The sequence below is a fragment of the Microcebus murinus genome, chromosome 11 (genome assembly GCF_040939455.1).
Source record: "Microcebus murinus isolate Inina chromosome 11, M.murinus_Inina_mat1.0, whole genome shotgun sequence".
Classification (NCBI taxonomy): Eukaryota; Metazoa; Chordata; class Mammalia; order Primates; family Cheirogaleidae; genus Microcebus; species Microcebus murinus.
Genome location: NC_134114.1, coordinates 54,785,875 through 54,804,440, shown reverse-complemented (window position 1 = coordinate 54,804,440; position 18,566 = coordinate 54,785,875). Strand labels below are relative to the sequence as shown.

General features: G+C 41.7%; 1 protein-coding gene across 2 annotated transcripts in view; it reads right to left on the bottom strand.

Annotated features, from left to right (window-relative positions):
- The window catches only part of IQGAP2 (IQ motif containing GTPase activating protein 2), a 275,611-nt gene that overhangs the window by 218,892 nt on the left and 38,153 nt on the right, over window positions 1–18,566 (bottom strand). For both annotated transcript variants that reach the window (XM_012738346.2, XM_012738345.2), the window contains exon 2: window positions 12,776–12,875. In XM_012738346.2, coding sequence (XP_012593800.1) covers window positions 12,776–12,875 — 100 coding nt within the window. The remainder of the gene's footprint in view (window positions 1–12,775; window positions 12,876–18,566) is intronic.

The window sequence follows — 18,566 nt, the reverse complement described above, 5'->3', positions numbered from 1 at the left end:
GTGTTTGTTCCCCAAATTTCCTTGACTCACAAAGAAGTGAAGATAATCACTGTCCTAACTGAACCTTCCTCCCAGGCCACATCCTGTCCTATCACCTGGGTTCCAGGACTTCACTCTTGTCTTACACTACCCAACCTTGTCACTCACTTGCTGACTTCCAAGAATTTCCTTTCTCGCCTTAATCACTGAGTTCCTCCCATGCCCGCCTCTGGCTGGTGGCTTCAAGAGGAAGGTGCATGACCTTGGTCAAAGGCACAGCTCAGAGACCTCCTCCTCTCGGCAAAGGGTTCACCTCCACTACACTGCAAGCACACACAAGCGCCACCACACCTCGGACTTTATCACTACCCGGAAATACTCCACCTTTTAGATCAAGGCTTCCAAATCTGTGACTATACCTCTCTATTTACCCTCTTCTCCACTTCCTTATTCTTATAGATCCTGCCCTTTACCCTGTTATAGGCAGTGCCTTGGCTTGGCCCCACTCCGTCCTACCCATCCTGGCTTCACCAGGATCCTTAGCCAGATGGCACCTCAAAACCACCCAAGTACAGTGATGCTCACATTAACACCCTGAGGTCCCGTTTCCCACTCCTTTGTCAGGGCCAACATGTCAATCCCTAAGCATAGCTGCCCCAGTCATTTTCTCTCATCTTTTCAGAGAAATTAACATAAACATTTTTATTGGATCCACAAAGAAAATGTACAGCTTTAGTTGGATAGTTTCTATCCAAGTCTGGCTGATGCACTACTGTGTTTTCATACCTCCCTGCTCCCATCGGATGGTGACCCTCGATATCCTTCCTCTCTGCCCTGTCATCCCAGAGGAAGGGCATCCTCCATTCTGTGTCTGAGCTGGGTGGGGAGGCCAGGAGCTGAAAGAGTATCAGCCACAGACACTGGTCTCTTCCCTCATGAGAGTGTGATTTTCAAACTTCAGTGTGCATACAGGTTCCCCGGAGTGACTTGCTAAAATGCAGACCCCCGGCCCCACTCCCTGGAGGTGACCTCGCAGGGTCTGGAGTGACCCTCAGAAGCCTCCATTCACACAGCACCCAGCTGACCCTGCCCCAGGGGGTAACTAAATGTGCCCTAAGTCACTCTCTCCCAGATGATGTAGCTGCCTCAACTTTTGCCCTGTACAATACCAGAAATGGGAAAAACTATTACAAATCAGTGTGGTGGAAGGGAAAAAAGAATCAAGAGATATTAAGCCAAATAGGACTGGAAGAGGAGAGTGTAGAAATGACTGTAAATATTAATCCTTGGATTCCTCTTCTAGTATGTAAATGGGTTCAAGCTTCTTAGCAAAAATGAAAGATGACAAAAATGTACTAATGGCTAACTTTCCCACACCCTCAATTCAGCATTTCACTAACAGCAAACTTAAACTGAACTTACCAAATAAGTTTAATACTCATTTTTATATATTTTCATCTTTGAGCTTTCTACTAATACTTTTTCTAATCAATATGATTTAGAGAAACACATGGGACTAAAGAGTATTGTCAAACAGTCAGGAGACCTTTATCCTAATCCCAAATCTACCACTAACTCCACCATGGATAACGGAGTCGATGAACTTCTGAGCCTCAGTGGGGATTTGACGTGGCTAGAAGAAAACGAAGGTGTTCAAACTACTAAGAAGGCAATGGAAGACCATTCTACATTCTACAACCATCCAAAAGCCGGAAGACATGAATAAATCATTCCATCACAATCTCCTACGAATGTTCTCTCCCACCAGCTTCCCCTCCAGTCCCTCTAGGCCTTGAATAATGATACTGTTTTATAACTTTTAAGCATCACAGCATGAGGCAGCATCTGGCGGGAAGGCTCATACAGGAAGGAAGAGATGTCCATGGTGTTTGCTACTCATAGCTTTTGATGTTTCAACAAAAAGCCAAGCATTCTTTGAAACCAGTCATCATAGTAGCAAAACCAAAAAGACAATTGATGCATTGAATGTAGAATCAAGACCAAACCAAGAATGCAGATGCACCAAAACTATCTTGGATGAGGAGAAGAGATTAAAGTCCACTTCAAAGCACAAATTCCTACTAAATTTTTTAAAAGACAAAGAGAGAGGGAGGGAAGGTAGAGAGTATAGATAAGGTAACTTCTTCCCAGGAAGAGCTACTCATAGTAAGACAGAGCAGAAATAAGCAAAAGAAAAAAAAATCAGGAAAAAAGAGAAAGGGTATGAGAACCATAAATAGACAACAGATGACTATGTTGTGCTCATTCCACCAAAACTCGAGTGGTGAGAACTAATCAAGAAGTAGAACAGAGTAAGCTCACATAGAACCCAAAAGCCAAGACCACCTTTTGAACTTACAAGAAAGACACAATTAAAACACATTAAGAAATAAAGAAGTAGAACAATGTGCCACAGTTTTTTAGCACACAGTCTTTGTGTGCTGTCAGACATACCTGGACTGTGATACTATTTCTGTCACCTCTTGGCTAAGACACTGAACAAATTACCCAAGTTTTTCCAGGACTCAGTTTCTCTACCTATAAAACAGGAATAACTCTCCTTTCCCCAGAGTGGTTGTGAGCATTGAGACCATGTGGGTTGAGTGGTTTGGGCATCGTGCCACTAAGTAGACACTCGTGTGATAACCCTTGTTAGTAAAGGATATTTGAGACCACGGAAAATTCCAAACCTCTCCCAGGTTTCTAACTTTGAAAAGCCTGAGAAATAAATATAAACTTTGGAATCAAATATCAGTTGCTCAACTTCTCTTTCGCAGGAACTAACTAATATCCATTATTTGTATTTAAAAACACCAGCACTCTGAAAAGTTCCACTTGCATCTGTCAGAACACAGCTCATTGGTCCTGCCCAACATATATCCAAGACTAGAACACAAAATACGTGAAACTAAAAACCAAAAAACTCTCCCAACTACATGTCCCAAGCCCAGGCTTTGCTGATAGAGGCCACAAAATGTGTCCTAAGTGAGATAAGCAACAATGCCTTGATCTGCCCCAACGCTCTAACTTCCCATTGTCCTCTGTTGCCCAAACCCAGTCCCCTTCCAAGTCCCACAGCTTTTTCCTTTCCATCCTTAATAACTGCCCTTTCCACTCCAGCTCCACGTCACAATCTCTGGTTACCACCACCCAGCTGGACCTCAGCACCAACACCTCCCCCAAGGCCCCAGCTACAAGTACCACACTCTAGCAAGCAGGGCTGGCTGGCATCATGGCTCTTCCTGTACCATGGAGATACACAATTAAAACCACATCTCAGCCAGGCGCGGTGGCTCACGCCTGCAACCCTAACACTCTGGGAGGCAGAGCCGGGAGGATTGCTTGAGCTCAGGAATTCAAGACCAGCCTGAGAAAGAGTGAGACGCCATCGCTATGAAAAATAGAAAGAAATTATATAGACAACTGAAAATATATATAGAAAAAATGAGCCGGGCATGGTGGTGCATGCCTGTTATCCGAGCTATTCGGGAAGCTGAGGAAGAAAGATCACTTGAGTCCAGGAGTTTGAGGTTGCTGTGAGCTAGGCTGACACCACGGCACTCTAGCCTGGCAACAGAGTGAGACCCTGTCTCAAAAAAAAAAAAAAAAACAACCACATCTCACCCTCCGCCAAGCCACCCTGGACAAGTCCATTCTTCTTGCAGGTTACTCTCCTTCCCTACCACTGGGATTTGCCAAGCCCTGGCCTGAATAAGAGGTCCGGGCCTCGCTGGCACGATGTTCTTAAGGCAAGCTGGCTGGAAGCAGCCCCAAATAGGCCCCTGCTCACAAGCTGGTCCTCCCCACACCCAGCACCCAGACCTGCAAGGGGCCCCTGCTCTCAGCTCACTGCACCCCCACCCACCAGCCCCTGCACGGAACCACCCTGCACTTCACCCCGGACAGCGAAGGCGGGGTCAAAGCCAGGGCGGAGAACAAGAGGGAAATAGAAATATAAAAGCTATTTATATTTTCAAGATGCAGTTAAGAGTTCCTTAAAATTTCATTAATATTTTGTACAGAGCAACAACAGGTCTCTTAAGGGGTTGATTACCAAGAAAGATATTTCCCTTGAAGTTCCAAGTTCTTATTAGCATTACTTATGAGCACATCCATGGGTAGTGTCCTTAGGCATAAAGACGGTGAGGGCTAAGCTGTGGAGGAAATCCACTGGATTCTCCAAAGTCTTCCCCAGTCATAAGATTCTTTTATTTATTTTTTAAACCAATCACAAATAATTAGGCAAACTCACACTCAAGGCTTTCAGTTGCTTAAACATTTGAAGTATTCCGCCTCTCAGACCTGATTCTCTAACTCACTCCTAGGCAAGGCCAGAGCTTAAGACTTGATTTAATCAACAAGGTGTCCTTTTGGTGTCTGAGTTGTAAACACTGACAAAAGAGACATCACACCCGTGTTTTGTTTTCTTCCCAGGAAACACACAAAACCGTCCCTGACTCCCCAATACAGAGAACAGCTTTGCTCACATAAAGAGCTCTTTGAAGATAATATTTCTAAACAAGCCCATCACCAAGAGAAGGCTTTTTTTTGCTCTGTTTATTTTGAGAGGTAGGACAAAGTAAGCACAGCAAAAAATTTATATGCGTTTTCTATTTCCTTAAAAAAGGAATATAATATTACAGGAACTTTCCTTGGGAGACACAATAGCAGCCTCATTCATAACTACTTGCTCAACTGCAGTCTGCAAACTCCCTCTCCATTTCTTGCCAAGATCCTCTCTCCTGTTCTCTAACCTTCCTAATAACTCTGGATTTAGTTCCTTGATCCAGAGTTTTCCCAAAAAGACCTCTCCATCTTCAATTTTTGCATAAAGAACTTAATTTCTTAAAATAGACTCATTTTTACTATTTGAATATATTTTACACAGATTAATATCACATCTGTTCAGCAGTACTAATTCTTTTGGAAAAGTTACTCTCTTAATTTAAACAGTGGGATTTCCGGCATCAGAGAGAATCTTTCAAAGCCCATATGAGCAGCAGCCTTGTCTACACAGTCTCATGCCAGCAAAATTCTCACCGCAAAGCAGCTATAAAGTTAGCTTTCAGGGCCTACCTGAAAATAAAACTTAAAAGTCCAGTTAGTATTATTTTAAATGGTAAGAGGAATGAAGAGCTTAGTTCAAAATAAATCACAATTCAAAAAAAAAAAAAAAAAATCAAGGCAACAATCATCTTAGTACCATAATCATGCAGACCAAGACACCACTCAACCCGATTGGGTTTCCAACAGTAACAAAAAGGAGTTTCTCCCTCAAATCCTTTTCTAGGGTCAATTTCAAAATGACACCAGACACATGCTATAGAAGGCAGCTTCTACGGTGGCTCCCAGGAATCCCCACCCCTTGAATTCGTACCTTTGTGGAATTCCCTCCCCTTGAGCATGGCCTGGATTTAGTGACATGGTTCTCACGAGCAGGAAACTGCAAAAATGACAGGCATCACTGCTGAGAGCAGGCTACACAAAGACCCTTGGCTTCCAGCTTGATGACTTGCCCTCTCCGATGGAGGCAGTTGTCATATTGTGCGGCAAGCGGCTAAGAGGAGACTCCGGCCAAGAGCAGCAAGATTCGGAGGGCCCCGGTCCAAAGACCCATCAGGAACCGAATCCTACCAACACCGCTGAGTGAGCTTGGAAGCACATGTGCACCTTGGTAGCGACCCAAAGCCAGAGGACCCAATTAGGTGATGCCAGATTCCTGACTCTCACGAGTGCTGATAGAAATGTTTGTGGTGTTAAGCTGCTAAGTCGTCACACAGTCATGGTTAACTAATACATATCCCAGATACCCTTTGCCTCCCAGCACAATGATGATTAGCTCTCCATGACATCATTTGAACCTATACAGTAAAGAGCCATTTTGTAAAGCAATTACTTCCTTTTGTGGTGCTAAAAATATGCCTTTTTAAATTTTTCCTTCGTTGCCATTAATATTCATTTTTTGAGACTTAATTAAACAAATCTGTATGTGTAGACTGCACAATTTTAAATATTGAGCAATAATTTTAGGCTTCAGTCATCCTAACACACTGTCTACTTCTTTCTCTCCTCGTTCATTCATTGAATGATACTCTGTACCCTTCTCTGGGTACTTTCTAGTTCACTGTGGTATCATGGCTTATGAAGTTGTGTAGAATTCCCAACTTCAGTCCATATGTCAGGAAAGACTTGCACCATCTAACTGCGATACAGAATTTTCCACTGGAAAAAAAGATTAGATTTTTACCTCCAGGCTGGCATCCCACTAAAACCATCTATAATCCCGTCTACCATGAATCTAATTCATATCCTACATATTACCTCCAACAGCCAAAACATGCAGAAAACAGAGCATAATCAATCCTCATTAGGAACAAATGATACCAATCCAACAGTGGGCATTAAGTTATTCATTCAAATATGTAACAGATATGATGTCAAGAGATCGTCTCATAGTTGAATTTGACCAGGATGCAGAAGTCAGCAAAGGACTCCCTAAGAAAGTGAGCTGCAATCTGAAGAAGAAACAGGTCCGACTAGATAACGAGGGAAAGGAAAAGGGATAGCAACAAGTGAAGGGCCTGGTAGGAAGGAACACAGGAAGGAAAATGTCAATGTGGCTGGAGCATGGAGCAATAGCACAGCTGGGGAGCTTGCAAGAACCGGACTCCGCAGAGCCCACGAGGCCCTATGAAGGTATCGGGTCCTTACCCTGCGAGTACTAAAAACCCACTGGAAGGTTTTAAGCAGAGGATTGGCCACAGCAGATCAGAGTTTTGCAGTTCACCTGACTATGACTAACACAGATAAAGGATTGAAGGAGGCCAGAGACAAGTGGGGAAACAAATCAAAGGCCACCAGAGTAGTCTAGCAAGAGATGCTGAAGACTTCAGTGGGCTAGCGGCGGTGGGACAGATCGGTGAGCAGATGAGACACATTTAGGAGGAGGATGGCTGGATATGGGGACACACACACACACACAGATTAGCAGAGCAAACATAGTGGAAGGAAAAGAATTTTAAACTCGAATAAAAAGTACAACCAAATGGTAAGCTTTTCCGAACACAGCATTCTTAGTTGCTTGATCACCATCTCCCAAATCACTCCTCCTGCGATTGTTTACACATAGAGAATGTTTAATTAATACCTGTAAAACAAATGCAGTATTGAGACACCTCGTGTGTCTTAGGAATACCTTCTGTATGCAATGCATCTGCTAAATACCAATTATTATTATTTAAGGTCCTTCACTAAGGACCTCTCCTAGCCAGTCTGAGGAAAGGAAATTTTCTTTAATAACAGCTTTATTGAGATACAATTTATATACCATATAATTCATCCTTTTAAAGTAAGCAATTCAGCAATTTTTAATACTCACAGAGTTGTGCTACCGCTACTACAATCACTTTTAGAACATTTTTTATCAGCCTCCAAAGAAATCCCACACCCATTAGCAGTTAACCACCATTTCTCTTGTCCCCCTGTGCCTTGGCAACCACTTATCTACTTTGCCAGTACAGATTTGCCTATTCTGGACGTTCTGTAGAACACGTGACCCTCTGTGTCTGGCTTCTTTCACTCAGCATAATGTTTTCAAGGTTCATCCAAGTGGTAGTATGTATCAGTACTTCATTCCTTTTTTATGCTAAAAAATATTTCATTTTTAGGATGTACCACATAATGTTTATCCATTCATCCGTGGATAAAAACACTCAGGTTGTTTCCACTTTTTGCCATTACAAATAATGCTTCATTTGTGTACAAGTTTTTCGATTTTCATAAGTATATACCTGAGAGTTGCTGGGCCATTTGGTAACTCTATGTTTCATTTTTTAAAGAGCTGCCAGACTATTTTCTAAAGTAGCTGTACCATTTTACAATCTAACCAGCAATGTTTAAGAGTTCTAATTTCTCCACATCTTTACCAACATATATTATCATCCATCTTTATTTTTTTATTTTTTTTTAAAGACAGGGTCTCCCTCTTCACTTAGGCTGGAGTGCAGTGGCACAATCATAGCTCACTGCAACCTCCAACTCTGGGGCTCAGGCAATCCTCTTGCCTCAAATGCTAGAACTATAGGCACACACCACCACGCCCGGCTCTCTCTCTCTCTCTCTCTCTCTCTCTCTATATATATATATATATATATATATATTTTTTTTTTTTTTAATAGAGATGAGGTCCCACTATGTTGCCCAGGCTGGTCTCGAACTCCTGGCCTCCAAGGTGTTGAGATTACAGTGTGAGCCATCATGCCCAGCATCATCTGTCTTTTGATTATAGCTATCAGGTGAGTATGAAGTGATATCTCATTATGGTTTTGCTTTGTATTTCCTGAATGACTAATGATGCTGAACACCTCGTCATGTGCTTACTGGTCATTTGTATATCTTCCCTGCAGAAGTATCTATTCAGAACTGTTGCCCATTTTAAAATTAGGCAATTAACTTTTTACATTGAATTGTAAGAATATGTTTTGCTTTATATACTCTGGAGGCAAGTCCTTTATCAGATACATGATTTGTCTTTTCACTTTTTTATTTTCTTTTTGAGACAGAGTCTTACTCTGTTGCCTGGGCTAGAGTGCCGTGGTGTCAGTCTAAGTCACAGCAACCTCAAATTCCTGGGCTCAAGCGATCCTTCTGCCTTAGCCTCCTGAGTAGCTGGGACTGCAGGCATGTGCCACCATGCCTGGCTAATTTTTTCTATATAATTTTAGTTGTCCAGCTAATTTCTTTCTGTTTTTTTTAGTAGAGATGGGTCTTCCTCTTGCTCAGGCTGGTCTCGAACTCCTGAGCTCAAACAATCCACCCGCCTCAGCCTCCCAGAGTGCTAGGATTACAGGCATGAGCCACCATACCCAATCCCTTTTCACTTTCTTGATGGTATCCCTTGAATCAAAAAAGGTTTTAATTTTTACAATGTCTAATTTATCTATTTTTCTTTTGTTGTTTGTGCTTTAGTGTCATAGTTCAAGAAACCAATGTCTAACCCAAGGGCATAAAGATTTACTCCTATGTTTTCTTCTAAAAAAAACCTGACAGTTGTGGCTCTCACATTTAGGTTAACAATCCATTTTTAGATAACTTTTGTATATGGTATAAGAGAGGGGTCCAAATTCATTTTTATGCATGTGGATACCCATTAGTCCCAGCATCCTTTGGTGAAAAGGCTGGCCACCCCTCCCTCCCCCTGTGAATTGCCTTGATTCTCCTGACAAAAATTAATTAACCATAAGTGTTAGAGTTTATTTTTAGACTCTCACTTCTATTCCATTGATCTATTCACATATCTTTACGCCTTGCCACACTGTCTTGATTACATTTGTGCTCATTCCACCAAGACTGAAGTGGTAAGAACTGATCAAGAACTACAGCTGCACTAGAACATAAAACATGTGAAATTAAAAACAAAAAACTCTCCTAACTATATTTCCCAAGCCCCAGCTTAGCTGTCAGAGACCACAAAATGTGTCCTACTGAGTCAGTTAAGCAACAATGCCTTGATCTGCCCCAATGCATCTGACTTCCTATTGTCCTCTGTTGCCCAAACCCAGTCCCCTGCCAAATCCTGTGGCTTCTTCCTTTACATCCTTAATAACTGTCCCTTCCACTCCAGCTCCAGAGTGCCTTGTGGCATTTGTTAGTATTATTTTGAAACTGGGAAATGAGTTTTGAAGAACTTTGCTCTTCTTTGACTACTTCTGCATTCTTTGTGTTTTCCATATAAGTTTTAGGATCAGCTTGTCAATTTCTGCATTTTAAAAAAAAGGCAGATGGAATTTTGCTAGGGACTGTATTGAATCTAGTATATATCAACTGGGAGGGATTATTTTCTTAAAACTGTCTTCCAAACCAAGAACAAGTGATGTCTTTCCATCTATTTAGGAGTTTTAAAATTTTCAATATTTTTTAGTTTTCAGTGTCCAAGGAGGTCTTATACATTTATTGATTTTATTCTCTTTGATGCTATTATAAATTGAACTGCCTTAATTTCATTCTCAGATTGCTCATTGCTAATGTAGAAAACTACAATTTTTACACATTCTTCTGGTAGCCTACAACCATAATGAACTAATTAATATCAATGGTTCTGTTTTTTAGTGGATTCCTATGGATTTTCTATAAATCACATGATACCACTTAGAAATAGTTTCACTTCTTTTTTTCTAATCTAGATACCCTTTATTTCCTTTTCTTGCCTAACTGTCCTGTCTAGAACCTCCAGTACAATGCTGAATAGAAGTGGTGAGAAAAAAACATTCTTATCTTCTTCCCGATCTTAGGAAGAAAGCATCAGTCTTTCACAACTAAGTATGATGTTAGTTTTGGGTTTTTCTTACATGCCCTTTATCAGGTTGAAATTTCCTGCTATTCCTAGTTCATTGAACATTTTTGTGTCAAGAAAGGGAGTTGGAATTTATCAAACGCTTCTCCTGCATCTACTGAGATAAGCCTATAGGCTTTTGTCCTTTATTCCATATTATAGTCTATTATAGTGATTGATTTTCATGCAATAAATCATCTCAAATAAACCTTCTGAACAGAGACTCAGCCCTGCATACGTTTCTTAAGTCCAGGACCATGAGTTTTCTGTGCACTCTGCTTTCTTAAATCATGGCACACCTGTGTATCTAATAATTCCTGTGTACTCCATGACCAAAAAGCACCTTCCTTAAAGGTGTTTATATCATAAGAGGTTAATCATATTAACCTCTTAAATACATATTATAATCTCTTATAAATTTATGAAAAGCCATCTTGGAGGAAAAACTGTACATTTTTATAGTCTTTCAATGAAACTACCCCAAAGGAAGCTTTCTTCAAAGGACTTGGGGTAATCGTTATGCTAACTTTCTAAAACAAAATTCAACTACAGAATTTCAAAAATACTAAAGGTGACAAGCTTTCAAGCTACATTCATACCACTTTGAGATAATGGGGGAGAAAAATGTGCTTATGTTATCACCATACATCTGACTGGCACTATAGTTCACAGAATACTTTCACCTTCTCTAGTTATTTCGGGTTTTGTTGTTGTTGTTGTTATTGCTATTGTTTTTAGGCTAGTCAAGTGAAGCAGTGGGAGTAGAGAAGGAACAAAGGAATTTGTAACTGGTTGTGATCAACAATTAGTTGTAAACACCACTGCACTCAGACCAGCCAGTTGATTCTTATTAAAAAAAAAAAAAAAAAAAATCCATGAAGTAAGGCAGGTGATATCATCTTTATCATCCCATTTACAGAGAGACAAAAATTGAACTTCCTACAGGTTAAAAGGTCGGTGCAAGGTCACACAGCTCATAAGTGGTGGAGCTGGGACCAGGAAATTAGGTCTACCAACTCCCAGCCACCTACCTTTTTCCTCTACATGACACCCTTTCCCATTTATTTAAAAAAAAAAAAAAAAAAAAAAACGGGGGAGGAAGGCAAAAACTTAGAATGCAACATATGAGTCAGTAGGAAAAGGAAATTTCCGCTATCCTTTAATTTTCATTGAAAGCACATTTCTTTTGAATGTCTATGAATCACTCTCATCTTTTTTAGCAGCAACTTGACTAAAAGCATGTTTTTAATACTCTTAGACTGACAGTAAATCTTTAGTGTCCTCCAACCTAGCTATAGGCTTCACAGACATGTAAAACCACCTTTAGAACTTGCCTTTATAGCTTAAGGAAAGTTACATGATGCTTAAAATATTAATCTGGAGAAACCCCCTTTAAGGCAATTCTGATGCCAAATTAGGGTCTGCGTCACTGAAATGTTCTACAAAATACTGATTAAAAATGTCATTCTAGCTCTGTGGATAGCTGTTTATCAGTGATCAGAGATAATTAACAGCAACGACCACTTGACTGCTTATTTTCTATATAGATGAGAGGGATGGAACATCATCTGTCCGTGAACAACACTGTTGATCAGTCACAGCACAGAGCATTAAATGAAAATAATTCATGATAAATGAACACTAGTATGCACCTAACAAAGGACAAAGTTTCTATTGATTCATCTCATAAACAAAGTACCTGTACTTAGGACTCTTTATCTCCACTTTCTCCTTGGAGAACCCAATATTCCCTTAATCTAAAAAGCCTAAAAGAGTCCATGTGATTTTAGAGACAGCATATCCTAAGTGGTCCCACACCCATGGGTTAAAGAGGAGAATTGCTGCCATAAACCTACCCTCCTGCTTAGTGACCAACGGACTTTAGTCTGACATGCTATCGTCCTGCTGGGCATTCACCACGGGTGAGGGCTGAGTAAAAGATCTGAGCAAGCTCTAGGGAGAAAGGAAGTTGATTTAGGTCACTGCTGCTCCTCCACATCCAAGCCAATGAGACGAAGAATTCAAAATTATCTGCAATTAGCCCAGTGGTTTCCTGGGAGGCTGAGGAAGGGGAATGGCTGTGATAACAAGTTTTTCTCAATTCTGCCTGACCATTTGCAAAAAACAGGTTCTTCTCCCATTAGCCTGCTACCGACAAGACTCAAGTGCATTGCTAGAAGTATGAGGATGTGCAGGGGTGAGCATGGTGTGTGTCTGGCTGTGGCTGAAGAGTGGAGCACAGTGGGGTGTGGGGTCACCCCAGCCCATTGGCCTCCTGGCATGGAAGGTTTGGCCAACCCTTAATCACTGACTGCAGGCAAGAGTCTCTCTCTGGCCATCCCCAACTCTGGCAACTCTTTAGAATTGCTGGCCCATTCAGGTGCCTTCTGGACATCAAATTCACATCCTCATCCCAAAGCTGATTTCCAAGAGAAGGTACACAAATTGTCTAACTCTGGATCTTACCTTTTGGCTTCCTCCAAGTGGCACAAATATTCGTAAGCGATATTCTGCCGCCTCCTCTCATCCATCTCCTCTGCAGAGAGCCTTTCATCATCCACGATAGCTAGAAATAGAGGATAACAACACATGACTTATAAAAGCAGTCTTCATTAAATAAACACCAGAGAAATTCAACTAGGAAAAAACTCATACGCAGCTCAACATTGAACACTCAAAGACAGATGTATTGAAACATCAAGCATAGAGAGAGATTTGTCTTTAGATTTTACAATATTCTATTATTTCTAACAAAAAAGCAATACTGAAGTATTGGATTGAAATTATTAATAGAATGAAAATAGCAATCAAATTTCATGGAGATGATGCCATGGGATCTGGACAGCCTCAAATCAATTAGAGCATTGTCTAACAGCAACAGCTTTAGTCAGCAAGACTGCAGAATTGGTCCAGTGGCTGAGCTTGGGGGCAATGTCACCAGTAGCGCCCCACAAATCTTAGCATTGAACAAAGAATTTATAAGTACTTATAATCATTTCCCAATCCCTGAGGGAACTGAGGCCTTTTATCCAACCCAAAAGACCAATCAATCCTCTTTTAGGAATGCCAAAGTCTGTAAAATGTCTCGCTCACCTATTTCTTGGCCTTTGTAAGGTTAACCTTTCTGGTCATGGGTATCCCAAAGGAAAAAGCAATGAAGACACCAAGTTGAGTAGAGTTTGAGCCCACACTCTTTATTCCCAATCAAGCCTAGTTTATCAATTTCAACACTTCAGCCTTGCTTTTCTGTAGAGAACGCCACCTCACCATTTCCTGACTGCACTTCCTCTGCCCACAGCCTCCAGGCAACCGCGGTAACTGCCACACCAGCCTACTCTTCATTGTTTACATGACAACGCTCTTCTCTCATAAAAAGGACTCCTTTTCCCTCCTTAAGCCTGAGCTTTAATTTTGGTAGCCATAAAACTAATTACTCATGTAACAAGGACAATGTGTGTATGTGTACACATGCATGTAACAGGGACGTGGCCACACAAGGCAGGAATGCCAGTGTTTGCTTTTTTTGTTTCCAAGCTGCCAGCTCCAGTCAGCCATCTCATAAATGGGATCCCGTGGTCACAGGCAGAAGAAATAAGGATGTGAAGGTCACCCATCCATCTCCAAAGAAAGCCATGCTAACCCCATGCCCTGCTGAGAAGTCAAAATCACCACCCTGGAAGACAAAAGGAATTAAAGCCAAATTTTGAACTCTTACTGAAGCAAGTACAATGCTAAATACTTAAGATCTAAAAACAATACTAAGCCTTCAAAGAACTCAAAAGAGAAGGGAGATTAAACTTACATCAATATAAAAGATGGCAAAATACCTTAAGCATAGAAGCATATACTAGATGCTTGTTTATTGAGCCCTTTCTTTATTTCAAGGCCTTTGGCAAAGGGACTTCTCTGCATCCTCAGATTTAAGCCTCCTGACTCCATGAGGTGGGTAATTTACCCCACTTTACAGTTGAACAAGCAGACTGAGAGGTCATTTGCCCAAGTGAAGAGCAGAAACATTAGGCTTGGAATTATTTGGACAAAATGGAGAAAACAAGAAAAGTGTGGGAGAACTTTGGGAAATGCCTCTGTTTATGGATGAGGAAGAGAGGGAACCAGCAGAAGGGGAGGAAGGAGGGAGGTGAGACACGGAAGGGCACCAGGGCAGGCTGGTCTATTACAAAAGGGGTGCCCAAAGGGACAGGAGTTGCACATGTCCCCATGTCCCCCTTTCTACCCCTCTCGATTTTCCATTGTGGCTCCATTCCTTAAACAGGGAGACCTCATCCCAGACCAATGATACCAAGAAAGCTCAACAGAGCTTGATATTTGTCAAAAGCATCTTCTTTTTTTTTAATAAACTCAATCCAATCTAACTTTAAAAGAGCTCTCATGTTTCAGAAAAGCACAGACACACGCTCTCAATCCTGCTCTACACCTCCACTGCGACAGCCCAGGCCTTCTACGCCTTTCCCCCAAGCTCTTGTAACAGGTCCCATGGCTCGCCCAGCACCCTCCTCCACCCGCCCTCCACCCGGGCACCAGAAGCACCTTTCTAACACGGGGTCCTGCTGATGTCATTCTCCCCATCAAAACCTCTGACGCCTCCTCGTTACTTACAGAACACAGTCCTAGAACACCGTCCCTCTCCTCCCCTGCACGAAGCCTGCACTTGAGCCACCACTTCCAGGACCACGCCACTCCCTCTGATGTTCAGCGCTTCTGCTCCTCCCATCTGGAAAACCGTTCACCCACCTTCTGTGTTTTTTGACACCTTTGACATTTCCTCAAGCAAAATTCCATGGGTCCCTGAATCTGAATCTATCCACTCTCCTCAGCACTTGAGGTCACATTATTGCATCACTCATCAGAAAAGCCACCCGCTGTCCAACAGTCTGTCTCCCTCTCCAAACCGGGGAGTCCTCAGAGGAAGAGACTGTCTGATTCCTCTCCCCACGCTCCTCGCGTTTGTCAGGGCTCCTTGCACGTACACAGCATTCAACACGTGCTGAAGAAGTACCTTCAAGTGAGTCCTTACTGAGTGAGCTAACTGCCACCCTAGAATGAATATACTTTGAAATCATGGTTTTCTTATCCTGGGTTATCTTAGGAGACCTGGCACAGCCCCATCCCATCACCTAATCCTCCATCTCTGAGCAGTTCCTCCCCAGCATAGCCCATCATGTCCAATTTCTTATTTTAATTTCAAAGACTGTTTCCCATTTCTGACAGGATGTTTTCATTTTATAGTACCGTCAGACACACTAAAGCTTGAAGTCAAAATAAAACTCCTGGTGGGATCCCACGGGTTTGTTCTACCACACCCCACTTGTAAGTGTGGACACTGGGCTCACGCTCAGAAGGCGGCACCCCTCCCTGCCTCCCTTCCTGGCTGCCAAACTCTTCCAGCCTCAGAAAGCCCACTGAGGAGGAGACCCACCTGGCCCCCAGTCCCAACTGCATCCAAAAACCACACAGGAGTCCACCAGCCCAGAAAAGCCACTGAGAGGCTCCCAAACTCTGCCATTACCCAATCCAAGTAAAAGGTTTTACTTAATGCATGAATTAAAACACTGCATCCATGTAACCCTAGCTCTCTGGAAGGCCGAGGCGGGCGGATCATTTGAGTTCAGTTCGAAACCAACCTGAGCAAAAGTGAGACCCCATCTCTACTATAAATAGAAAGAAATTAATTGGCCAACTAATATATATATAATCTATATATATTATATATATAATATATATAGAAAAAATTAGCCGGGCATGGTGGCGCATGTCTGTAGTCCCAGCTACTCGGGAGGCTGAGGCAGGAGGATCGCTTGAGCCCAGGAGTTTGAGGTTGCTATGAGCTAGGCTGACGCCACAACACTCACTCTAGCCTGGGCAACAAAGTGAGACTCTATCTCAAAAAACAAACAAACAAACAAAAATACTGCATCTACAAGGTTTTAAGCTGCAATTGCAACATACTGACCTTGGCTAATGGGATCCTATCTATCTTTAAGACTCAACCCAAGGGCCCCCTCCTTCCCGAAGCCCGGCTCAAAATGCCCTCTCTCCTGGCACCTTCTACACTTCTTTGCTTAACAGTAAACTCCTAGAGGAGTTATTTGGATCCTCGTGGTGTCCACACTTCCCTGCACAGGTGGCACGCTTCATTAAAATATCTGAACAAATAAAATCTCTTATCAGGAAATGCTAATAAAAGGGCTTCAAAATATCTATGTGGGGTAATTTTATTGCCTATTTACACTGAATAAAATAACAGTGAGGTTGTTAATGGAGCAAATACAGTACGATTCCATAGACTTCTCTCAATTGCATTCAATTCATAGGTTCTATGTGCCAGGCATGAGTCAAAGCACCAGAGGTAGAATAGTGAACAAAATGAACATAAAATATTTGCCCTGAGGGGGCTTCCTCATACACATCCCTCCCTTCTGACCTTCCACACACCTGGCCCACACACTTCAGGCTCACCTTCCTTCAATCAGTGGTAGAGAATACCTTCGATGACCTATTGTCAGAGTATAATTCAAGGTCAGGAGTGTGAGAAAGTCTTAACAGCAAAAGCAGATCCTTCTGGGCCACAGAGGCTGCCTGCAAATATTTCTGCATGACTCAATATTTACTAAGTAGTGACTTCCGATAAGAACCACTGACATGGATAATAACCCTGCCGTTTAAAGATCCATCATGGAGCTAATAAAATAATCCATTTAAGATATGACTTTACCACCTATAAAGCACTTTTCCATAGTTATTGTGTGGTTCTCAATCACCTTGATAGGCATTATCTCTTTCTTACAAATGAGGAAACCAAAGTCAAGCAATGGAAAGGGACTGCCCATGGTTATTTGCTGGGTTAAGGGCAGAGCCAGGACTGGAACTAAGGTCTTTCAGTGTCACAGTCCCTTTTTTTCCCCCTAGAGTTGAACATTTATTTTTTATTAGTTTTTAAATTTGTTTTTTAAATTCAGATTGTTATGGGAATACACAATTTTGTTACATATACTGCCTTCGCACTGCCCGAGTCAGAGATACAAGTGTGTCCATCTTCAGCACACACCCAAAGGAAAAAAAGACATTCTATAATAAAGACATCTGCACCTGAATGCTTGTAGCAGCACAATTCACAACAACAACTCAAGAAACAATCCAAGTGCCCATCAAGACATGAGCGGATTAATAAAATGTTGTGTGTATATGTGTGTGTGTGTATATATATATATATATACATACATACATATACACATATCCATATCATGGAGCTCTACTCAGCCATAAAAAACAATGGTGAACTAATATCTCTTGTATTATCCTTCATAGAACTGGTACCCATTCTTCGAAGTGAAGTGTCACAAGAATGGAAAAACAAGCACCACATGTACTCACCACTAAATTGGTATTAATTGATCAACACTTGTGTGTACATATGGAAGGAACATTCATCAGATGATGGCAGGTGGAAAGGGGGTGGAGGGAATGGGGCAAATTCCCAGTCCTTATTCTTTGCCCGGTGCCTCCTGCTGCTAAATCTATTAATAAGTGAGCCTAGAGAAGGTATTTGTCACTGCCAAACCCAAGGAGGTCATTTAAGTGGCTTCAAAATTCCTTTTAAAGTAACTTAATTAACTGTGATCTCCTCTAGAGTTCATCTTTATTTGCTGCCTTGAACCCCAAGGAACACAAAGACATTGTAAAGAACACAGCTCTCTGATGTTTTAGTAACTCACAAAATGCCATTTGTAGCTTCAGTTGACCTTGGCTAGAAAATGTCTAGGGAAATTAATGACAGAGCTTATTCAGAGATTTAAGGAGCAGAATGAAATTGTATCAGTAGAGAAGGTTTTGAAATAGAGATATAAATTAGAGATGGAAGGAACCTCAAGGAATCCACTTCCCAAAAAAATACCCTCAAAAATCCAATGTAACAATAGCCCGAAACCTACCTCATTCAATGGGGAGTTGACATGGTTGCTGGTTAATTTCCCCACTCCCTACCTGCTCCCTGTGCACACAGAAACACCAAGGCTACCATATCCTTTGTAATAAAATTTGTTTGTCCAACAAATATGTGAGTGACTGTGTGGTGCCAATCTGTTCTAGGGACTGAACACAAAGTGACAAGTATGACTCATAAGGTCTCTCACGGAAGTTTTATTATAGTTAGAGAATTGAAAGTTTGGTATAATCACAAGATGCTTTGATTGGGGGCAGGGGAGGCGGTATACTGAAGGATCTGCGAGAGTCACCAAAA